The sequence below is a fragment of the Salmo trutta genome, unplaced genomic scaffold (genome assembly GCF_901001165.1).
Source record: "Salmo trutta unplaced genomic scaffold, fSalTru1.1, whole genome shotgun sequence".
Lineage (NCBI taxonomy): Eukaryota > Metazoa > Chordata > Actinopteri > Salmoniformes > Salmonidae > Salmo > Salmo trutta.
Window position 1 is genome coordinate 157,683 of NW_021822742.1, and position 25,918 is coordinate 183,600.

Consider the following 25,918-nt stretch of genomic DNA (forward strand, 5'->3'; position numbering starts at 1 on the left):
GGAAGTGCCTATTCCAACAACAACCTGGAGATGGCAGTGTAAAACTAATCTTTCTCTCAAAACAAGAACTAGTATTCTCCATGTTTGTCAGTGCAGTCCTCCCAAAGCACAATAACATGTTATAGGAGTAATGCTGTGAAGTAAAGCAGAAAATCAGAAAAGCATCTGAAGGTGAGAGGTAGGTTTATTCATTAGGCCATTATACTGTTGTAACGCTGTATGGACAGCACTGTTACCACAGCACAGCACATTGCATATATTTCAGTGGTTGGAAGCAGTTTGTTAAATTGTTAATCATTTGTAATCTGTAGCATAATAACACCACACACAGGCATAGGTTAACCAAACAACAAGCACCCCTCAGTTTATACAGTCAGTCACATAAAACAAAACAAAGTAAATAATTATATAAATAAGTGTTAAATCCTCAATGATTGTGAAAAACTAGTTACAGTAATTTTCATAATACCTTGACACCATGATTTTATTCCATAGTGTAGTTAACCAGAATGTAGCCACTGAGCAGCTATACAAGCCATACACTAAGTATTACATATGCAGACGGTTTTCATTGAGTATACAAGATTGACAGCTTCCATAATTTAGTATATTCTCCTCATTTCAAACCCCTTTAAGATGTTAGATTCATTCTGAGTGTTTGCAGAAGTCATCAAACAAACTCCTGTAATCATTGTCCATGGACAAATGACAAAAGAAAACCTTGAGGGACTGGCGAGTGTGTATGTTTTCTGGACGAAGGTGTGTGTGAGGTGGAGGAAGCCGTAATGAACCATGGTAATGCTAGAGTATAGAGAAGACACTAGATGCAACAAGCCCTGAGAATAGCAGCCTTCTGATCCTCCATCTTCTGTCCCTCGGCAGCAAGGTGACAGGACAGAGTATCCAAACTATCTAGAACAGGGCTGAGCACCCACTACCAGGAAGCAGCCCTCTTCACCCTTCAGGAAGCACAGTGGACAGCCCTCTTCACCCTTCAGGAAGCACGGTGGACAGCAGCAGCATTACTGTCCTCCTCTCTCCTTTCCTCCTAGTAATTGTGTAGTCTGTGTTGAGTTATTCTCTGTGTAGTCCTCTGGAGTTCCAGAGCAGTCCAGTCACCCTGGCCTCAAACCCCAGGCCCATGGCCTCAACCCCAACCCCACCCTGCTCACTGGATCAGACCCAGACTTCATTCTGTTCCCTCTGTTGTTTTTCTCTCTCAGGTTCTACATCTTTCAAACTCCTCCCTACCCTAAATGCTGCAGCAGAAAGTTGGTTGCCACGTTGATGTCGTTGTTGGATGCTCTGAGGGCATCCTGAGCATCTATTCTGGAGAAGCCCATCTCCATCAATCTGGCAACCTAGGGAAACAGAAATAAACACACAAACATCAGAAATGCTAACACGAAACTGGTAAAGAAAGGCAATTCCGTGTCCGCACTCACGCACAGTGCTCACCTGTTCTTCAGCTACAGGAGTGTTGATCAAGGGAGGAGCTGTGGGCTCCAGCAGCGGTGGAGCTGTGGGGTGGAGCTGCAGCGGTGAAGAGGGGTGTGGCTGCAGCGGTGGCGAGGGGTGTGGCTGCAGCGGTGAAGAGGGGTGCGGCTGCGGCGGTGAAGAGGGGTGCGGCTGCGGCGGTGAAGAGGGGTGTGGCTGCGGCGGTGAAGAGGGGTGTGGCTGCGGCGGTGAAGAGGGGTGTGGCTGCGGCGGTGGAGAGGGGTGTGGTTGTGGCTCTGGGGGAAGGTTCTGTCCTCTGTGTCTCAGCGATGGGAAAAATCTGTTCCAGTTCATTAGGCCATTCTGGGAAGGACAGAGAGGGACAATCATGGTGCGTTCAAGACAACTGGGAACTCTGGGAAAAGAAAAAAAGATCACAGACTTGAAAAAATCCCGACGTCAGTGATCTTCAAGTCAGAGAAGTTGGAGCTCTAGGATGATGCCCGAGTTTCCAACTTGTAATTCTGAGATGACCGTTTAAAGTGATTTTTCCCAGTCAGCATTAGTTTTTTCCCCCCAGAGTTCCCAGTTGTCTTGAACGCACTGAAGTTGGAGACTGTGTTCATTTTGGCAGCCATTTTAAATTTAGTATTTTGACTAAAATAGCTTTTAGTCAGTCACATTTTAGTGATTTTGTCCTTCTTAGTTTCAGTTATTGTCAGTCGACTAAAACTCTGGACAATTTTTTCTAGTTTTATTCAGTAATTTTAATCAATGCATTTTCCATGAAATCATTCATATTTAGGCTACCTCTAACTTCCATCATGTGCATATTCAGTCTTGTCCAAATAGGCTTACTAGTATACACTGAGTATACAAAACATTAAGAACACCTGCTCTTTCCATGACAGACTGACCAGATGAATCCAGCTGAAAGCCATGATCCCTTATTGATGTCACTTGTTAAATCCACTTCAATCAGTGTAGATGAAGGGGAGGAGACAGGTTAAAGAAGGATTTTAAAGCCTTGAAACAATTGAGACATGGATTGTGTGTGTGCCATTCAGAGGGTGAATGTGCAAGACAAAATATTTAAGTTCCTTTGAATGGGTATGGTAGTAGTTGCCAGGCACACCGGTTTGTGCCAAGAACTGCAACGCTACTGGGTTTTTCACACTCAACAGTTTCCTGTGTGTATCAAGAAACCACCCAAAAGACATCCAGCCAACTTGAGAACTGTGGAAAGCATTGGAGTCAATATGGTCCAGCGTCCCTGTGGAACGCTCTCGACACCTTGAAGAGTGCATGCACCAACAAATAACTTAGCTGGCAACATGGCTATTGTGGCAGTAACCAAAGCCATCATTAACCATAGGCTACAAATACAAAGCCTTGGTTACAGGTTAAAGGTGACAGGCAGAAGGTCTCCCTGTTTTTCCAAACCTTTTTTTATAGAAAAGCTAAATACATCAAAGTGATCTGCAATAATATTTTGGTCAGGGTAGATTTTGTACCTTGATCTAACAGTAAAAGAGGCATGGCTACCTGTCAACATGCTCTTTTGGAATGCTGAAGAAATTTGGCTTGGCCCCTAAAACCCTCACAAACTTTTACAGATTCACAATTGAGAGCATCCTGTCGGGCTGTATCACCGCCTAGTACGGCAACTGCACCGCCCACAACCCCAGGGCTCTCGAGTGTGATGCGGTCTGCCCAACGCATCACCAGTGTCAAACTACCTGCCTCTACCTACAGCACCTGATGTTACAGATCATAAGGGACATCAACCACCCGAGCCACTGCCTGTTCACCCCACTATCATCCAGAAGGAGAGGTCAGTACAGGTGCATCAAAGCTGGGACCGAGAGAAACACATCTATCTCAAGGCCATCAGACTGTTAAACAGCATCACTAGCTGGCTTCCACCCGGTGACTGAACCCTGCTCCTTAGAGGCTGCTGCCCTATATACATAGACTTGGAATCACTGACCACTTTAATAATGTTTACATACTGCTTTACCTCATCTCATATGTACAGTGGGCTCCAAAATTACTGGTACTCCTGACTGGCAATGCACAACCAATACTTACAAAAATATAACCAATAAAATTATAAAGAAACTCATACCAGTCATGTGAGAAATACTGGACTTTATTAATGTTTCAATGGAACCCACCAAAATCATTTGATTTTAATAAAAATCAATGCCCTCCAAATCAAGGTTCCACAATTAATGGCACCCGTAAAGATTGTAACATCTACCAAAATTCAACCAGGAATTAAATTCCACTTATTTAAGTGTACCTAAGTCTTAAAGAACTATATTGAGCCATTACACCACTTCCTGTTTCACTAGGATATAAAAATGAGGTAACACGCATGAAATATCCCGCTGTCATCCAGCACCATGAAGGAAACTAAATAACTGGCAGTTGAAAAGAGACAGATGGTCGTAGACCTTCATATATCACTGAGCACTGTCAGGGCTCAGTGATAAAACATTAAAACATCCAAAGATATGGAACAGTTAAACCTCACGGGGAGAGGACACAAATGCATTTTACCCCCCAGGATGGTGAGAAGCAACAAAATCCCCAAGAATCACTGTCAAAGAAATGCAGGCCTTGGTGTTGTCTTGAGGTCACCAGGTTTCAAAAAGCACCATCAGACGCCACCTCCACAACCACAGGCTCTTTGGAAGGGTTGCCAGAAGAAAGCCCTTTCTGACCCCAAGACACAGACGCTTGGAGTTTGCCAAACGTAACTCAAATTATGACTGGAAGAGGGTACTCTGGTCAGATGAGGCCAAAATTGAACGTTTTGGTCAGATACAGCATTGGCGTCGAAACAGAGATGCATACAAGGAGAGGCACGGTGAAATATGGTGGTGGGTCAGTGATGTTTTGGGCCTGTTTTAATTCCAGAGGTCCAGGGAAACTGGTTAAGATTGATGGCATAATGAATTCCACCAAGTATCTGACAATCTGGTTGCCTCTGCCAGAAGGCTGGGACTTGGTCATAGGTGGACTATCCAACAAGACAAAGACCCAAAAACATACCTCAAGATCCACTCAGAAATGGTTCTGTGACAACAAAATCAATGTTCTGCCATGGCCGTCTCAGTCGCCGGACCTCAATCCAATCAAAAACCTGTGGGCTGAGTGGAAGAGGGCAAAGCACAAACTCAAGAATGTGAAGGATCTTGAAAGGATCTGCATAGAGGAATGGTCCAAAATCCCTCCAAATGTGTTCCTTAACCTTGTGAAACATTACAGGAAGAGACTCCATGCTGTTATCCTTGCCAGAGGTGGTTGCACTAAGTACTAAATGAGGAGTGCCAATAATTATGAAACCTTGATTTTGGTGAAATGTATTTTGTATTAAATAATTGTATGATTTTGGTTGGTTCCATTGAAACATGAATAAAGTCCAGTATTTCTCACATGTTGGTATTGAGTTTCTCTCTATAATGATATAGTTTCTATATAAGTATTGTTTGTGCATTGCCAGTCAGGGGTAACCAGTAATTGGAGCCCACTGTACCTACTGTATTCTACTTTAGTCAACGCCACTCCGACATTGCTCTAATATCTATATATTTCTTCATTCCATTCTTTTACTTTTAGATGTGTGTGTATTGTTGTGAATTGTTAGATATTACTGCACTGTTGGAACTAGAAACACAAGCATTTCACTACACCCACAATATCATCTGCTATATATGTGTGTGACCAATAAAATGTGATTTGATTTAAAGACTCATCACAATGATCAGAAATGCACTACGTGGCTATAGCTAGCTAACTATCTCATTATCTGCATATGAGTCATCATTATTGACCTCCTTGTTTATTTCTCCAGATATACAAGTGTCTAATCGCATCATGTCAGCTTCATTTCTGAAACAGAGACAATGACTCACACAAGCCATGTCTGTAGCTTGTGTTCCTTGCAGTATGCCACTGGCCTTTTCATTAGGCCCTCAAATAATAGCATTCTTGCATTCTATGGCCAGAAAAATACATCTTCACCAACATTTAGAAATGACAGCTAAATGTAGTCTGATTGTTTTGGGGTGTTCAGGCTTATTTAATGAAGCCTAAAATAACATTATTATTAAGTGTTACAGTTTTTTGTGGAAACCTTTGCCAGTCACCTTTAAACAATTTACAGCTCTGGTTCTCTCCCTCATAACAGCCGTAGGGGCTAAATAGCATTGAATCAATTGAAATGGGGAGAATCTGAGCTCTCCAACAATGCCAGAATTATTGCTGTACTCCTGATATTAAATAAAAAGCATTACATAGTATTACCAATTATTTAAAAAAGGCAAATGGCAAAATATGGCTTCGGATGTGATCAAAGCAAAAATGGCCAATATAAACATGATTGTTTCTATACAGAATAACGGTCATGTACACTTTAGAAGAGCCCTGCCTGCACATCAGTTCAAAAGACAGTGACCACCGGGAGCTGTGTGTTAGAAAGGCAGCAGGACTATAAACTCAAGTAGCCTACTCATGTGAAGGACATTCATTCTACCAATGAGAAGATTGCATTAAATATTCTGCAAAGACATGCATGCTTCAGATTGGCCAAAACTGATCAGAAGGAGGGTCATGTCAAATGGAATGTCCATTACTCTGTCTGTGTGTGTGTAGTACTGTGTGTGGTACTGTGTGTGTGTGTGTGGTGTGTGTAGTACTGTGTGTGTGTGTGTAGTACTGTGTGTGTGTGTGTGTGTAGTACTGTGTGTGTGTGTGTAGTACTGTGTGTGTGTGTGTGTGTGTGTGGAGTACTGTGTGTGTGTGTGTGTGGAGTACTGTGTGTGTGTGGTGTGTGTAGTACTGTGTGTGTGTGTGTGTGTGTGTGTGTGTGTGTGTGTGTGTGTGTAGTACTGTGTGTGTGTAGTACTGTGTGTGTGGTGTGTAGTACTGTGTGTGTGGTGTGTGTGTAGTACTGTGTGTGTGTAGTACTGTGTGTGTGGTGTGTGTAGTACTGTGTGTGTGTGTAGTACTGTGTGTGTGGTGTGTAGTACTGTGTGTGTGTGTGTGTGTAGTACTGTGTGTGTGTGTGGTGTGTGTATGTCTGTCCATACCTGTGGCTGTGGTGGTCTGTGATTCCTCGTGGCCTGCTGGAACTGGGCCAGCAGCATCTGTTGATCATGGAGATCCATCCTCTGCTGTCTCTGGATGTCCAGCGTAGCCCCCATCCCCAGGGGGGTTTCACTGGGGGGCAGAGGCCCGGAGAACAGGGGCTCCAGGACCAAGGCCCCTACACGGGACAGCCACCGGGGTACGAAGAGAAGCCGCTGCACCCTCAGAGCATTTCCGTGGTACAGCTTCCCAGAGAGCTGAGGGAAACACGCTGTGGTTCAGACTGTGGGGTTGCGTGTGGATTTAGAACTTCTGAAGAAGCCACTGCGGTTGGGTAATACTGGTTGCTATGCAACAGGGTCAGTGTGGTGTGAACTCACCAGTCCACTGAGAGCAACGAGCCACATGAACGGACTGGAGGTCAGGAGCTGAAACAACACAGAGACATATTAACCCCTGACCCCCACCATGCTGAATTAACCATATTAACCACTGACCCCCACCATGCTGAACACTATGTAACTCTACATATTAACCACTGACCCCATCATGCTGAACACTATGTAACTCTACATATTAACCACTGACCCCCACCATGCTGAACACTATGTAACTCTACATATTAACCACTGACCCCCACCATGCTGAACACTATGTAACTCTACATATTAACCCCTGACCCCCACCATGCTGAACACTATGTAACTACATATTAACCACTGACCCCCACCATGCTGAACACTATGTAACTACATATTAACCACTGACCCCACCATGCTGAACACTATGTAACTACATATTAACCACTGACCCCCACCACGCTGAACACTATGTAACTCTACATATAAACCACTGACCCCCACCATGCTGAACACTATGTAACTCTACATATTAACCACTGACCCCCACCACGCTGAACACTATGTAACTACATATTAACCACTGACCCCCACCATGCTGAACACTATGTAACTACATATTAACCACTGACCCCCACCATGCTGAACACTATGTAACTACATATTAACCCCTGACCCCCACCATGCTGAACACTATGTAACTACATATTAACCCCTGACCCCACCATGCTGAACACTATGTAACTACATATTAACCACTGACCCCACCATGCTGAACACTATGTAACTCTACATATTAACCCCTGACCCCCACCATGCTGAACACTATGTAACTCTACATATTAACCCCTGACCCCCACCATGCTGAACACTATGTAACTACATATTAACCCCTGACCCCACCATGCTGAACACTATGTAACTCTACATATTAACCACTGACCCCCACCATGCTGAACACTATGTAACTACATATTAACCACTGACCCCCACCATGCTGAACACTATGTAACTCTACATATTAACCCCTGACCCCCACCATGCTGAACACTATGTAACTACATATTAACCACTGACCCCCACCATGCTGAACACTATGTAACTCTACATATTAACCCCTGACCCCCACCATGCTGAACACTATGTAACTCTACATATTAACCCCTGACCCCACCATGCTGAACACTATGTAACTCTACATATTAACCCCTGACCCCCACCATGCTGAACACTATGTAACTACATATTAACCACTGACCCCCACCATGCTGAACACTATGTAACTCTACATATTAACCACTGACCCCCACCATGCTGAACACTATGTAACTACATATTAACCCCTGACTCCACCATGCTGAACACTATGTAACTACATATTAACCACTGACCCCCACCATGCTGAACACTATGTAACTACATATTAACCACTGACCCCCACCATGCTGAACACTATGTAACTACATATTAACCACTGACCCCCACCATGCTGAACACTATGTAACTACATATTAACCACTGACCCCCACCATGCTGAACACTATGTAACTACATATTAACCCCTGACCCCCACCATGCTGAACACTATGTAACTACATATTAACCACTGACCCCACCATGCTGAACACTATGTAACTCTACATATTAACCACTGACCCCCACCATGCTGAACACTATGTAACTACATATTAACCCCTGACCCCCACCATGCTGAACACTATGTAACTCTACATATTAACCACTGACCCCACCATGCTGAACACTATGTAACTCTACATATTAACCCCTGACCCCCACCATGCTGAATACTATGTAACTACATATTAACCACTGACCCCCACCATGCTGAACACTATGTAACTACATATTAACCACTGACCCCCACCATGCTGAACACTATGTAACTACATATTAACCACTGACCCCCACCATGCTGAACACTATGTAACTCTACATATTAACCCCTGACCCCACCATGCTGAACACTATGTAACTACATATTAACCACTGACCCCCACCATGCTGAACACTATGTAACTACATATTAACCACTGACCCCCACCATGCTGAACACTATGTAACTACATATTAACCACTGACCCCCACCATGCTGAACACTATGTAACTACATATTAACCACTGACCCCCACCATGCTGAACACTATGTAACTCTACATATTAACCCCTAACCCCACCATGCTGAACACTATGTAACTCTACATATTAACCCCTGACCCCACCATGCTGAACACTATGTAACTACATATTAACCCCTGACCCCACCATGCTGAACACTATGTAACTCTACATATTAACCCCACCATGCTGAACACTATGTAACTCTACATATTAACCCCTGACCCCACCATGCTGAACACTATGTAACTACATATTAACCCCTGACCCCACCATGCTGAACACTATGTAACTACATATTAACCACTGACCCCCACCATGCTGAACACTATGTAACTACATATTAACCACTGACCCCCACCATGCTGAACACTATGTAACTCTACATATTAACCCCTGACCCCACCATGCTGAACACTATGTAACTACATATTAACCACTGACCCCCACCATGCTGAACACTATGTAACTACATATTAACCACTGACCCCCACCATGCTGAACACTATGTAACTACATATTAACCACTGACCCCACCATGCTGAACACTATGTAACTACATATTAACCACTGACCCCCACCATGCTGAACACTATGTAACTACATATTAACCACTGACCCCCACCATGCTGAACACTATGTAACTCTACATATTAACCCCTAACCCCACCATGCTGAACACTATGTAACTCTACATATTAACCCCTGACCCCACCATGCTGAACACTATGTAACTACATATTAACCCCTGACCCCACCATGCTGAACACTATGTAACTCTACATATTAACCCCACCATGCTGAACACTATGTAACTCTACATATTAACCCCTGACCCCACCATGCTGAACACTATGTAACTACATATTAACCCCTGACCCCACCATGCTGAACACTATGTAACTCTACATATTAACCCCTGACCCCACCACGCTGAACACTATGTAACTACATATTAACCCCTGACCCCACCATGCTGAACACTATGTAACTCTACATATTAACCCCTGACCCCACCATGCTGAACACTATGTAACTCTACATATTAACCCCTGACCCCCACCATGCTGAACACTATGTAACTCTACATATTAACCCCTGACCCCACCACGCTGAACACTATGTAACTACATATTAACCCCTGACCCCACCATGCTGAACACTATGTAACTACATATTAACCACTGACCCCCACCATGCTGAACACTATGTAACTCTACATATTAACCCCTGACCCCACCATGCTGAACACTATGTAACTACATATTAACCCCTGACCCCACCATGCTGAACACTATGTAACTCTACATATTAACCCCTGACCCCACCATGCTGAACACTATGTAACTCTACATATTAACCCCTGACCCCACCATGCTGAACACTATGTAACTCTACATACCTGCAGGCCTACAATGTAAACCAGGGACTTGTTAGTTATGGAGATCTGACCAAGGAGTTGAGTGACTGGAACCTTGGGGATGGAGGAGTAGAAAGGTACAAACAGGCTGAACACTGGGCCTAGTCTGGAGGAGAGAGGGGAGGGGGAGAGGAGGGGAGGAGAGGGGGGGGGGGGGGGAGGGGAGGAGAGGGGGGGGGGAGGGGGAGGGGGGGAGGAGAGGGGGGGAGAGAGGGGGGGAGGAGGAGGGGGGGAGAGGAGGGGAGGGGGGAGAGGAGGGGGGGGAGAGGGGAGAGAGGGGAGGGGAGAGGAGAGAGAGGGAAGGGGGTAGGGGGGAGGAGAGATGAGAGGGGGGGAGAGGAGAGAGAGGGGAGGGGGAGATGGTTACATTGACATTTTAGTCATTTAGCAGACGCTCTTATCCAGAGCGACTTACAGTAGTGAATGCATACATTTCATACATTATTTTTTTTATTTTTCTCCGTACTGGTCCCCCGTGGGAATCGGACCCACAACCCTGGCGTTGCAAACACCATGCTCTACCAACTGAGCTACACGGGTTAAAACAATGTTCTGTTCACATACACCAAAACGCTAAGCAGATCTAATTCTATTTCTAATAGAGGAAGTAAGAGTGAATCATGATAGACCAGCAGCTAACCTCAGAGCCCTGCCATTACAGTCACCCACACACACCAGGACACGCACAGTCACCCACACACACCAGGACACGCACAGTCACCCACACACACCAGGACACGCACAGTCACCCACACCAGGACACCCACAGTCACCCACCCACACCAGGACACGCAGTCACCCACACACACCAGGACACACACAGTCACCCACACACACCAGGACACGCACAGTCACCCACCCACACCAGGACACGCACAGTCACCCACCCACACCAGGACACGCACAGTCACCCACCCACACCAGGACACGCACAGTCACCCACACCAGGACACCCACACACACACCAGGACACGCACAGTCACCCACACACACCAGGACACACACAGTCACCCACACCAGGACACCCACACACACCAGGACACGCACAGTCACCCACACCAGGACACCCACAGTCACCCAAACCAGGACACCCACAGTCACCCACCCACACCAGGACACGCACAGTCACCCACACACACACACAGTCACCCACACCAGGACACACACAGTCACCCACACCAGGACACCCACAGTCACCCACACACACCAGGACACGCACAGTCACCCACACCAGGACACCCACAGTCACCCAAACCAGGACACCCACAGTCACCCACCCACACCAGGACACGCACAGTCACCCACCCACACCAGGACACGCACAGTCACCCACACACACACCAGGACACGCACAGTCACCCACCCACACCAGGACACGCACAGTCACCCACACACCCACCAGGACACGCACAGTCACCCACCCACACCAGGACACGCACAGTCACACACACACAGAATGGAGATGAGCATCACAGGATGAGCAATATCTGATACGGTGAATCATATCTGATATGTCCATGTTTGATGCAGACACGGAAACACATTTCAGTACACACACACACACACCACTACTACTAGTAATAGTGAGAGCCTGAGGGTATGAATACAGTTCCTATTAAAAGTAGAGATTAGATTCATTTTTAATGAACTCCACATGAAGGGTCAGAATGAGGAACATGACAGCAGCCCAGAGAGGTCATGAGAGGGTCATTAGTAGTGATGGGAGGAAACAAATCCATACAGTTCCATTTCACAGTGTTATTTTTCTGCTAGTTGGCTGTAGCTGCACCAAAACAACAGTATGTTTCCTTCACAGCTTGTTCTCCTTTTTAAATAGGGAGTCTCTCTCTCTCTCTCTCTCAAAATCACAGTAACGAATTGCAATACATATAGAATTGTAAGAAACACAATACATATTTTAAATCGACACCTAAGTATGATGATAACATCACACCACGAGGCCCCCGGTCACGTCACACCACGAGGCCCCCGGTCACGTCACACCACGAGGCCCCCGGTCACGTCACACCACGAGGCCCCCGGTAACGTCACACCACGAGGCCCCCGGTAACGTCAAGCCACGAGGCCCCCGGTAACATCACACCACGAGGCCCCCGGTAACATCACACCACGAGGCCCCCGGTAACGTCACACCACGAGGCCCCCGGTAACATCACACCACGAGGCCCCCGGTAACATCACACCACGAGGCCCCCGGTAACATCACACCACGTGGCCCCCGGTAACATCACACCACGAGGCCCCCGGTAACATCACACCACGAGGCCCCCGGTAACATCACACCACGAGGCCCCCGGTAACACCACACCACGAGGCCCCCGGTAACACCACACCACGAGGCCCCCGGTAATTCCCAGCCCTAGTCACGATTGGGTCAATATCCTTCTTCCTCTTTACTCTAATTTCCACTGTTCACCTTAAGAACAAGTTTCCACTCATATTTGTGCCCTTGATATTATCTTGAGTGCTTGATAACCTTAAACATGAATACACATGATGAAAATGATTCATCCTGTTGATCAAATCAATTAATCTTTATACATTTCAAAGAGACGCGCACACGCACGCACGCACGCACGCACACACACACACACAGAATAAATGTAGGGAGGGGTTGCTTGCAGTGCAGGAAATGAAGTGTGTGTTTGGGTACAGGCTGTGGCAGAAGCTGCACACTTCTGCATAGTCGGCCGTAGCTGATGCAACAGAGAAATATATCTATACTGGTTGAGTTTCATTCTCTGGCTGACCTGACACATGGCTCTGGAGTCTGTTCCACACACAGGAGACCAACGTCTCTTCTGAAACATCACTGATGACTGGGAATTAAGAGCACTTCATCTGGTGAGTACAGTATCATACAGTATGTATGGCTAATACAGTATGTGGTTTACACAGGTATGGTACAGTATCATACAGTATGTATGGCTAATACAGTATGTGGTTTACACAGGTATGGTACAGGCTAATACAGTATGTAGTTTACACAGGTATGATACAGTATAATACAGTATGTGGTTTACACAGATATGGTACAGTATCATACAGTATGTATGGCTAATACAGTATGTGGTTAACACAGGTATGGTACAGTATAATACAGTATGTATGGCTAATACAGTATGTGGTTTACACAGGTATGGTACAGTATCATACAGTATGTATGGCTAATACAGTATGTGGTTTACACAGGTATGGTACAGGCTAATACAGTATGTGGTTAACACAGGTATGGTACAGTATAATACAGTATGTATGGCTAATACAGTATGTGGTTTACACAGGTATGGTACAGTATCATACAGTATGTGGTTAACACAGGTATGGTACAGTATAATACAGTATGTATGGCTAATACAGTATGTGGTTTACACAGGTATGGTACAGGCTAATACAGTATGTGGTTTACACAGGTATGATACAGTATAATACAGTATGTGGTTTACACAGGTATGGTACAGTATCATACAGTATGTGGTTAACACAGGTATGGTACAGTATGTTGTTTACATAGGTATGATACAGTATGTTGTTTACATAGGTATGATACAGTATGTGGTTTACACAGGTATGGTACAGTATCATACAGTATGTATGGCTAATACAGTATGTGGTTTACACAGGTATGATACAGTATCATACAGTATGTGGTTAACACAGGTATGGTACAGTATAATACAGTATGTATGGCTAATACAGTATGTGGTTTACACAGGTATGATACAGTATCATACAGTATGTGGTTAACACAGGTATGGTACAGTATCATACAGTATGTATGGCTAATACAGTATGTGGTTTACACAGGTATGGTACAGGCTAATACAGTATGTGGTTAACACAGGTATGGTACAGTATAATACAGTATGTATGGCTAATACAGTATGTGGTTTACACAGGTATGGTACAGTATCATACAGTATGTGGTTAACAGGTATGGTACAGTATCATACAGTATGTGGTTTACACAGGTATGGTACAGTCTAATACAGTATGTAGTTTACACAGGTATGATACAGTATAATACAGTATGTGGTTTACACAGGTATGGTACAGTATCATACAGTATGTGGTTAACACAGGTATGGTACAGTATGTTGTTTACATAGGTATGATACAGTATGTTGTTTACACAGGTATGGTACAGTATGTTGTTTACATAGGTATGATACAGTATGTGGTTTACACAGGTATGGTACAGTATCATACAGTATGTATGGCTAATACAGTATGTGGTTTACACAGGTATGATACAGTATCATACAGTATGTGGTTAACACAGGTATGGTACAGTATAATACAGTATGTATGGCTAATACAGTATGTGGTTTACACAGGTATGATACAGTATCATACAGTATGTGGTTAACACAGGTATGGTACAGTATCATACAGTATGTATGGCTAATACAGTATGTGGTTTACACAGGTATGATACAGTATCATACAGTATGTGGTTAACACAGGTATGGTACAGTATAATACAGTATGTATGGCTAATACAGTATGTGGTTTACACAGGTATGATACAGTATCATACAGTATGTGGTTAACACAGGTATGGTACAGTATCATACAGTATGTATGGCTAATACAGTATGTGGTTTACACAGGTATGATACAGTATCATACAGTATGTGGTTAACACAGGTATGGTACAGTATAATACAGTATGTATGGCTAATACAGTATGTGGTTTACACAGGTATGATACAGTATAATACAGTATGTGGTTTACACAGGTATGGTACAGTATAATACAGTATGTCGTTTACACAGATATGAGAGTGTATAATACCAGTGATGTAAAATAAAAATACATTAATGTACTACTTTAGTTTTTTGTAGATTCTGTACTTTAATTTTTATATTTTTGACAATTTTACTTAACTCCATTCCTAAAGAAAATATTGGACTTTTTACTCCAAACATTTTCCGACACCCAAAGTACTCATTGCATTTTGAATGCTTAGCAGGACAGGAAAATTGTGAAATTCACGCACTTTCAAGAGCACACGTGGTCGTCCCTCCTGCCTCTGGCCTGGAGGACTCACTAAACAAGAGATATATACTTTCACTTTTACTTTTACTTTTGACACTTAAGAATATTTACAACCAAATACTTTTAGACTCTTACTCAAGAAGAATTTTACTGGCTGACTTTCACTTTTACTTGAGTAACTTTCTACTAAAAAGGTATCTATACTTTTACTAAAGTATGACAATTGGGTACTTTTCCCACCACTGTATAATACAGTATGTTGTTTACACAGGTTTAAGCATAGATATTTTTCACAGGAAAGTGAATTTTCCCCACAAATTGTGGGTATATTTTGGGTTGCAATTATTTCATGCGTTCATAAGTGTTATAGAGCAAATGATGCATGACAAATGGAACATTGCTCTTATTTTGTCCGTTGATTTTAAACTACTGCAAGTGTCCACAATCTTATGAGGCATACCCATCTTCACCCAAACCCTCATCTGCTGTGCTTCAGATTTATACTTCCTGTTACTAACCATCATGTCGTGGTTGGAGGGTGTGAACTCCACGCTGAACCTTCACTCCAACACCTCCTCCTCCCTGGTCTGCACCAACCTGTACGACCACCGCCCCGTCGCCCGCGTCCTCATGTCTCTCCACTACAGCCTGGTCTTCATGCTCGGCCTCCTAGGTAACGCCCTGGCACTGCACGTCATCAGACCCAACCTGGCCAAGATCAACTCCACCACACTCTACTCTGCCAACCTGGCCGCCTCCGACGTCCTCTTCACCCTGGCCCTGCCTCTGAGGATAGCCTACTACGCCCTAGGTCAGTGATACCACACTACTTCCGCCCTAGGTCAGTGATACCACACTACTTCCGCCCTAGGTCAGTGATACCACACCACTTACGCCCTAGGTCAGTGATACTCCCACTACGACGCCCTAGGTCAGTGATACTCCACTACGACGCCCTAGGTCAGTGATACCACACTACTTCCGCCCTAGGTCAGTGATACCACACCACTTACGCCCTAGGTCAGTGATACTCCCACTACGACGCCCTAGGTCAGTGATACTCCACTACGACGCCCTAGGTCAGTGATACCACACTACTTCCGCCCTAGGTCAGTGATACCACACTACTTCCGCCCTAGGTCAGTGATACCACACCACTTACGCCCTAGGTCAGTGATACCACACTACTTCCGCCCTAGGTCAGTGATACCACACTACTTACGCCCTAGGTCAGTGATACCACACCACTTACGCCCTAGGTCAGTGATACTCCACTACGACGCCCTAGGTCAGTGATACCCCACTACTTACGCCCTAGGTCAGTGATACTCCACTACGACGCCCTAGGTCAGTGATACCCCACTACTTACGCCCTAGGTCAGTGATACCACACTACTTCCGCCCTAGGTCAGTGATACCACACCACTTACGCCCTAGGTCGATGATACTCCCACTACTTACGCCCTAGGTCAGTGATACCACACCACTTACGCCCTAGGTCAGTGATACCACACCACTTACGCCCTAGGTCAGTGATACTCCACTACGACGCCCTAGGTCAGTGATACTCCACTACGACGCCCTAGGTCAGTGATACCACACTACTTCCGCCCTAGGTCAGTGATACCACACCACTTACGCCCTAGGTCAGTGATACCACACTACTTCCGCCCTAGGTCAGTGATACCACACTACTTACGCCCTAGGTCAGTGATACCACACCACTTACGCCCTAGGTCAGTGATACTCCACTACGACGCCCTAGGTCAGTGATACCCCACTACTTACGCCCTAGGTCAGTGATACTCCACTACGACGCCCTAGGTCAGTGATACCCCACTACTTCCGCCCTAGGTCAGTGATACCACACTACTTCCGCCCTAGGTCAGTGATACCACACCACTTACGCCCTAGGTCGATGATACTCCCACTACTTACGCCCTAGGTCAGTGATACCACACTACTTACGCCCTAGGTCAGTGATACCACACCACTTACGCCCTAGGTCAGTGATACTCCACTACGACGCCCTAGGTCAGTGATACTCCACTACGACGCCCTAGGTCAGTGATACTCCACTACTTACGCCCTAGGTCAGTGATACTCCACTACGACGCCCTAGGTCAGTGATACCACACTACTTACGCCCTAGGTCAGTGAAACCCCACTACTTACGCCCTAGGTCAGTGATACCACACCACTTACGCCCTAGGTCGATGATACTCCCACTACTTACGCCCTAGGTCAGTGGTACTCCCACTACTTACGCCCTAGGTCAGTGATACCCCACCACTTACGCCCTAGGTCAGTGGTACTCCCACTACTTACGCCCTAGGTCAGTGATACCCCACCACTTACGCCCTAGGTCAGTGATACTCCACTACGACGCCCTAGGTCAGTGATGCTCCACTACGACGCCCTAGGTCAGTGATACTCCACTACGACGCCCTAGGTCAGTGATACTCCACTACGACGCCCTAGGTCAGTGATACTCCACTACGACGCCCTAGGTCAGTGATACTCCACTACGACGCCCTAGGTCAGTGATACTCCACTACGACGCCCTAGGTCAGTGATACTCCACTACGACGCCCTAGGTCAGTGATACTCCACTACGACGCCCTAGGTCAGTGATACTCCACTACGACGCCCTAGGTCAGTGATACTCCACTACGACGCCCTAGGTCAGTGATACTCCACTACTTACGCCCTAGGTCAGTGATACTCCACTACGACGCCCTAGGTCAGTGATACCACACTACTTACGCCCTAGGTCAGTGAAACCCCACTACTTACGCCCTAGGTCAGTGATACTCCACTACGACGCCCTAGGTCAGTGATACCACACCACTTACGCCCTAGGTCAGTGATACTCCACTACGACGCCCTAGGTCAGTGATACCACACCACTTACGCCCTAGGTCAGTGATACTCCACTACGATGCCCTAGGTCAGTGATACTCCCACTACGACGCCCTAGGTCAGTGATACCACACTACTTACGCCCTAGGTCAGTGAAACCCCACTACTTACGCCCTAGGTCAGTGATACCACACCACTTACGCCCTAGGTCGATGATACTCCCACTACTTACGCCCTAGGTCAGTGGTACTCCCACTACTTACGCCCTAGGTCAGTGATACCCCACCACTTACGCCCTAGGTCAGTGGTACTCCCACTACTTACGCCCTAGGTCAGTGATACCCCACCACTTACGCCCTAGGTCAGTGATACTCCACTACGACGCCCTAGGTCAGTGATGCTCCACTACGACGCCCTAGGTCAGTGATACTCCACTACGACGCCCTAGGTCAGTGATACTCCACTACGACGCCCTAGGTCAGTGATACTCCACTACGACGCCCTAGGTCAGTGATACTCCACTACGACGCCCTAGGTCAGTGATACTCCACTACGACGCCCTAGGTCAGTGATACTCCACTACGACGCCCCAGGTCAGTGATACTCCACTACGACGCCCTAGGTCAGTGATACTCCACTACGACGCCCTAGGTCAGTGATACTCCACTACGACGCCCTAGGTCAGTGATACTCCACTACTTACGCCCTAGGTCAGTGATACTCCACTACGACGCCCTAGGTCAGTGATACCACACCACTTACGCCCTAGGTCAGTGATACTCCACTACGACGCCCTAGGTCAGTGATACCACACCACTTACGCCCTAGGTCAGTGATACTCCACTACTTACGCCCTAGGTCAGTGATACTCCACTACGACGCCCTAGGTCAGTGATACTTCCACTACGACGCCCTAGGTCAGTGATACTCCACTACGATGCCCTAGGTCAGTGATACTCCACTACGACGCCCTAGGTCAGTGATACTCCACTACTTACGCCCTAGGTCAGTGATACTCCACTACGGCGCCCTAGGTCAGTGATACTCCCACTACGACGCCCTAGGTCAGTGATACTCCACTACGGCGCCCTAGGTCAGTGATACTCCACTACGGCGCCCTAGGTCAGTGATACTCCACTACTTACGCCCTAGGTCAGTGATACTCCACTACGACGCCCTAGGTCAGTGATACCACACTACTTACGCCCTAGGTCAGTGAAACCCCACTACTTACGCCCTAGGTCAGTGATACTCCACTACGACGCCCTAGGTCAGTGATACCACACCACTTACGCCCTAGGTCAGTGATACTCCACTACGACGCCCTAGGTCAGTGATACCACACCACTTACGCCCTAGGTCAGTGATACTCCACTACTTACGCCCTAGGTCAGTGATACTCCACTACGACGCCCTAGGTCAGTGATACTTCCACTACGACGCCCTAGGTCAGTGATACTCCACTACGATGCCCTAGGTCAGTGATACTCCACTACGACGCCCTAGGTCAGTGATACTCCACTACGACGCCCTAGGTCAGTGATACTCCACTACTTACGCCCTAGGTCAGTGATACTCCACTACGGCGCCCTAGGTCAGTGATACTCCACTACGGCGCCCTAGGTCAGTGATACTCCCACTACGACGCCCTAGGTCAGTGATACTCCACTACGGCGCCCTAGGTCAGTGATACTCCACTACGGCGCCCTAGGTCAGTGATACTCAAATGGTGGCTCGTGGGCCACATCCGTTTAAAAATAGTTTTGAAGTAGTTTAAAACAAACAACTAAAAGCAGATAGTAGGTATGTAGAAATTATACAGTGCCTTCAGAAAGTGTTCATGCCCCTTGACTTCTTCCACATTTTGTTTTTACAGCCTGAATTAAAATACACACAATACTCCATAATGAAAGTGAAAACATGTTTTGACATTTTTGCAAATGTATTGAAAATGAACTCTTAGAAATATCTAATTTGCATAAGTATTCAAACCCCTGAGTCAATACTTTGTAGAAGCACCTTTGGCAGTGATTACAGCTGTGAGTCTTTCTGGGTAAATCTCTAAGAGCTTTGCACATTATTCTTAAAAAAAAAAAAAAAAATTTAAACTGTCAAATTGACTGACCATTGATAGACAGCCATTTTCAAGTCTTGCCCTAGATTTTCAAGCCGATTTAAGTTAAAATGGTAACTATGCCACTCAGGAACAGTCAATGTCTTCTTGGTAAGCAACTCCAGTGTATATTTGGACTTGTGTTTTAGGTTATTGTCCTGCTGAAAGGTGAATTTGTCTCCCATTGTCTGTTGGAAAGCAGACTGAACCAGGTTTTCCTCTAGGATTTTGCCTGTGTTTATAGCTGTATTCTGTTTCTTTTTATCCTAAAAAAAATCCCTTGTCATTGTCAATGACAAGCATACCCATAACATGATGCAGCCACCACCATGCTTGAAAATATGAAGAGTGGTACTCCGTGATGGGTTGTGTTGGATTTGCCCTAAACTTAACACTTTGTATTCAGGACTTTGTTTTTCAGTATTACTTAAGTGCCTTGTTGCAAACAGGATGCATGTTTTGGAATACAGGCTTCCTTTTCACTCTGTCATTTACGTTAGTATTGTGGAGTAACTACAATGTTGTTGATCCATCCTTAGTTCTCATATCACAACCATTATACTCTGTAACTATTTCAAAGTCACCATTGGCATCATGATGAAATCCCTGAGCGGTTTCCTTCCTCTCCGGCAACTGAGTTAGGAAGGATGCCTGAATCTTTGTAGTGACTGGGTGTATCGATTCATCATGCAAAGTGTAATTAATAACTTCACCATGCTCAAAGGAATATTCAATTTCATTGAAAAAACTTCCCCGGTCTTTGTGGTTGAATCTGTGCTTGAAATGTATTACTCGATTGAGGGACCTTACAAATAATTGTATGTGGGGTACAGACGTGGGGTAGTCATTCAAAAATTATCTTAACCACTATTATTGAACATGGAATGAGTCCATGCAACTTATTATGTGATTTGTTAAGCACATTGTTACTCCTGAACTTATTTAGGCTTGCCTTAACAAAGGGGTTGAATACTTATTGACTCAAGACATTTCAGCTTTAAAAGAATTTCTCCAAAAATGTCTAAACTAAATTCCACAGTGACACAAAATGTAATCCATATTGCATTCAGGCTGTAACACAATAAAATGTGGGAAAAGTAAAGGGGTGTGAACAGTACTTGCTGTAAGTAAAAATACTTTCAGGTACTACTTAAGTCTGTTTTTTTTGTATCTGTACTTTACTTATTCATTTTTTTTTTTTACTACTTTTACTTCACCAGATTCCTAAAGAAAATAATGTTGTTTTTATTCCATACATTTTCCCTGACACCTGAAAGTACTCGTTACATTTTGAATTCTTAGCAGGATATGACATGTGTCCAATTCACACATTTATCAAGATAACATCCCTTGTCCTCCCTACTGCCTCTGATCTGGTGGACTCACTAAACACAAATGCTCTGTTTGTAAATGGTGTCTGACTGTTGGAGTGTGCTCCTGGTTATCTGTAAATGGTGTCTGAGTGTTGGAGTGTGCTCCTGGTTATCTGTAAATCGTGTCTGAGTGTTGGAGTGTGCTCCTGGTTATCTGTAAATGGTGTCTGAGTGTTGGAGTGTGCTCCTGGTTATCTGTAAATGGTGTCTGATATTGGAGTGTGCTCCTGGTTATCTGTAAATGGTGTCTGAGTGTTGGAGTGTGCTCCTGGTTATCTGTAAATGGTGTCTGATATTGGAGTGTCCTCCTGGTTATCTGTAAATGGTGTCTGAGTGTTGGAGTGTGCTCCTGGTTATCTGTAAATGGTGTCTGAGTGTTGGAGTGTGCTCCTGGCTTTCTGTAAATAAATAAAAACAAGAAAATGATGTCATCTGGTTTGCTTAATATAAGGAATTTGAAGTCATTTATACTTTTGATATTTAAGTACATTTAAAACCAAATACTGTCAGACTTTTACTCAAGTACTATTTTACTAGGTGCCTTTAATTTGAGTAATTTTCTATTAATGTATCTTTACTTTTACACAAGTATGACAATTGGGTACTTTTTCCACCACTCGGTGTGAATACTTTCTGAAGGCACTGTAAGTTTTTAAATGTAGGTTGATAATATCCATACAGACACTTTTTCCTGAGAGACAGATCCCTGTAGCCCTGGCCTCTTGTTATGTTCCAGAAGTGGACTAACCTCTCTTGGTAATCTTTCAGTCTCCCTGCCTCTGCCTCTAGGTTTCCACTGGCCCCTGGGGGAGACCCTGTGTCGGCTCACCGCCCTTCTGTTCTACGTCAACACCTACGCAGGGGTCAACTTCATGACCTGCCTGGCCGTAGACCGCTTCGTAGCCGTGGTTCTCCCTCTACGTTACACCAGGTTCTGCCGGGCCCGGACCGTCCGCTACGTCTGCGTAGGGGTGTGGGTTCTAGTCCTGGTCCAGACGTTACCCCTCCTCTCCGTGACCATGACCCGGGCCGAGCCGGACGGGACCACCACCTGCATGGAGTACCCCAACTTTGAGAACGGGGCCGTGGAGGGCCTCCCCTACGTCCTCATTGGAGCCGTCGTCATGGGATACGGCGTTCCCGTTGCTACCATCCTGTGTTGCTACTTGGTGTTGCTTTGGAAGCTGCGGCTGGTGACGAGAAGTGGGGTCGGTGGGCGAGGTCACAGGTCATTGAGGAGCCAGAAGGCGACGGGGGTGATAGCAGGGGTAGTGTTGGTGTTTGTAGTGTGTTTCAGTCCCTATCACATCAACATCCTGCAGTATATGATCCGAAAGCTGAGATACACACCAGGCTGTACCGAGCTCCAGGCCTTTCAGGTAGTTATCTCCACACCAGACTGTACCGAGCTACAGGCCTTTCGGGTAGTTATCTCCACACCAGGCTGTACCGAGCTACAGGCCTTTCGGGTAGTTATCTCCACACCAGGCTGTACCGAGCTACAGGCCTTTCAGGTAGTTATCTCCACACCAGGCTGTACCGAGCTACAGGCTTTTCAGGTAGTTATCTCCACACCAGGCTGTACCGAGCTCCAGGCCTTTCAGGTAGTTATCTCCACACCAGGCTGTACCGAGCTACAGGCTTTTCAGGTAGTTATCTCCACACCAGGCTGTACCGAGCTCCAGGCCTTTCAGGTAGTTATCTCCACACCAGGCTGTACCGAGCTCCAGGCCTTTCAGGTAGTTATCTCCACACCAGGCTGTACCGAGCTCCAGGCCTTTCAGGTATTTATCTCCACACCAGGCTGTACCGAGCTACAGGCCTTTCAGGTAGTTATCTCCACACCAGGCTGTACCGAGCTCCAGGCCTTTCAGGTAGTTATCTCCACACCAGACTGTACCGAGCTCCAGGCCTTTCAGGTAGTTATCTCCACACCAGGCTGTACCGAGCTCCAGGCCTTTCAGGTAGTTATCTCCACACCAGACTGTACCGAGCTCCAGGCCTTTCAGGTAGTTATCTCCACACCAGACTGTACCGAGCTACAGGCCTTTCAGGTAGTTATCTCCACACCAGACTGTACCGAGCTACAGGCCTTTCAGGTAGTTATCTCCACACCAGACTGTACCGAGCTACAGGCCTTTCAGGTAGTTATCTCCACACCAGGCTGTACCGAGCTACAGGCCTTTCAGGTAGTTATCTCCACACCAGGCTGTACCGAGCTACAGGCCTTTCAGGTAGTTATCTCCACACCAGTGGAGGCTGGTGGGAGCAGCTATAGGAGGATGGGCTTATTGTAATGGCTGGAATGGAATAAATGGAACGAGTCAAACGTGGTTTCCATCTTTTTGATGTGTTCCATGAATTCCATTCATTACAACGAGCCCTTCCTCCGACAGCGCCTTCTACCAGCCTCCACTGACACACAAACATAGGCCTATCTGTTAAACTCATTGGATTTTTGTGTTGACCATGAGATTGTGTATTTAAGCGTGTGTGCAATGTCCATCTCCAATCCACGTGTGAGCGACTCCTCCACTAACCCCTCTCTCCCATCCCTTCAGATGTCTCTACACTTCACAGTGTGTCTCATGAACCTCAACTGCTGCCTGGACCCCTTTGTCTACTTCTTTGCCTGTAAGGGTTACAAGAGGAGGGTGATGAAGATGTTGAGGGTTCAGGTCAGCGCCTCTTTCTCCAGCGTGGTCCGAACCGGGGAGGACACCCCCTTCAAACGGGGAGGGACCCGGGACGGGAGGAGCAGGCTGGGTAGCCGCGCAGCTTGTCCTGTTGCTTTAGATGATGTTACCAATACCATTCCTGGGCCAGAGACTGAGACAGGAGCCGGAGACTGAGACAGGAGCCGGAGACTGAGACAGGAGAGCCGGAGACTGAGACAGGAGCCGGAGACTGAGACAGGAGAGCCGGAGACTGAGACAGGAGCCGGAGACTGAGACAGGAGAGCCGGAGACCGAGACAGGAGCCATATCCAACTAACTACCCCAGAGACAGGAGCCATATCCAACTAACTACCCCAGAGACAGGAGCCATATCCAACTAACTACCCCAGAGACAGGAGCCACATCCAACTAACTACCCCTGAGACAGGAGCCATATCCAACTAACTACCCCTGAGACAGGAGCCATATCCAGCCAACTACCCCAGAGACAGGAGCCATATCCAACCAACTACCCCTGAGACAGGAGCCATATCCAACCAACTACCCCTGAGACAGGAGCCATATCCAACCAACTACCCCTGAGACAGGAGCCATATCCAACCAACTACCCCAGAGACAGGAGCCATATCCAACTAACTACCCCAGAGACAGGAGCCATATCCAACTAACTACCCCAGAGACAGGAGCCATATCCAACCAACTACCCCAGAGACAGGAGCCATATCCAACCAACTACCCCAGAGACAGGAGCCATATCCAAACAACTACCCCTGAGACAGGAGCCATATCCAACTAACTACCCCTGAGACAGGAGCCACATCCAACTAACTACCCCTGAGACAGGAGCCATATCCAACTAACTACCCCTGAGACAGGAGCCATATCCAACTAACTACCCCAGAGACAGGAGCCATATCCAACCAACTACCCCTGAGACAGGAGCCATATCCAACTAACTACCCCTGAGACAGGAGCCATATCCAACCAACTACCCCAGAGACAGGAGCCATATCCAACCAACTACCCCTGAGACAGGAGCCATATCCAACCAACTACCCCAGAGACAGGAGCCATATCTAACTAACTACCCCTGAGACAGGAGCCATATCCAACTAACTACCCCTGAGACAGGAGCCACATCCAACTAACTACCCCTGAGACAGGAGCCATATCCAACCAACTACCCCTGAGACAGGAGCCATATCTAACTAACTACCCCTGAGACAGGAGCCATATCCGGCTGAGTAGCCCCAGAGCCTGTCCTGGTCCTGGTCCTTGAGATGACCACCACTAGGCCATAGAGACACAGACCCACTAGTCTGTCCTGGTCCTGGAGATGACCACCACTAGGCCATAGAGACACAGAACCACTAGTCTAGACACATTTATTTGTCCTGGGTTATATTCACACCAAACGGAA

The 25,918-nt window shown here is 46.3% G+C and overlaps 2 protein-coding genes across 3 annotated transcripts in view; one reads left to right on the forward strand and one right to left on the reverse strand.

Moving 5' to 3' along the window:
• Positions 1-166: 166 nt before the first annotated feature.
• The window catches only part of LOC115184128 (ubiquitin-associated domain-containing protein 2), a 29,973-nt gene continuing 4,221 nt past the window's right edge, over positions 167-25,918 (reverse strand). Inside the window, exons 5-9 of the mRNA XM_029745116.1 lie at positions 10,432-10,555; positions 6,915-6,962; positions 6,537-6,791; positions 1,459-1,800; positions 167-1,361 (exon numbers count right to left, since the gene is read on the reverse strand). Of these exons, the coding sequence (XP_029600976.1) occupies positions 1,248-1,361; positions 1,459-1,800; positions 6,537-6,791; positions 6,915-6,962; positions 10,432-10,555 (883 nt within the window). The 3' untranslated portion in view covers positions 167-1,247. The remainder of the gene's footprint in view (positions 1,362-1,458; positions 1,801-6,536; positions 6,792-6,914; positions 6,963-10,431; positions 10,556-25,918) is intronic.
• LOC115184129 (G-protein coupled receptor 183) lies at positions 13,053-24,715 on the forward strand. 2 transcript variants are annotated; one of them, XM_029745117.1, is made up of 4 exons: positions 13,053-13,314; positions 15,969-16,283; positions 22,610-23,199; positions 24,382-24,715. In XM_029745117.1, exons 2-4 carry the CDS (start codon positions 15,995-15,997, stop codon positions 24,670-24,672), a joined length of 1,170 nt encoding a protein of 389 aa, XP_029600977.1. In that variant the 5' UTR covers positions 13,053-13,314; positions 15,969-15,994; the 3' UTR covers positions 24,673-24,715. The 2 variants fall into 2 exon arrangements, with proteins under 2 accessions (XP_029600977.1, XP_029600978.1); XM_029745118.1 differs by lacking the exon at positions 13,053-13,314 and having other exon boundaries at positions 15,681-16,283.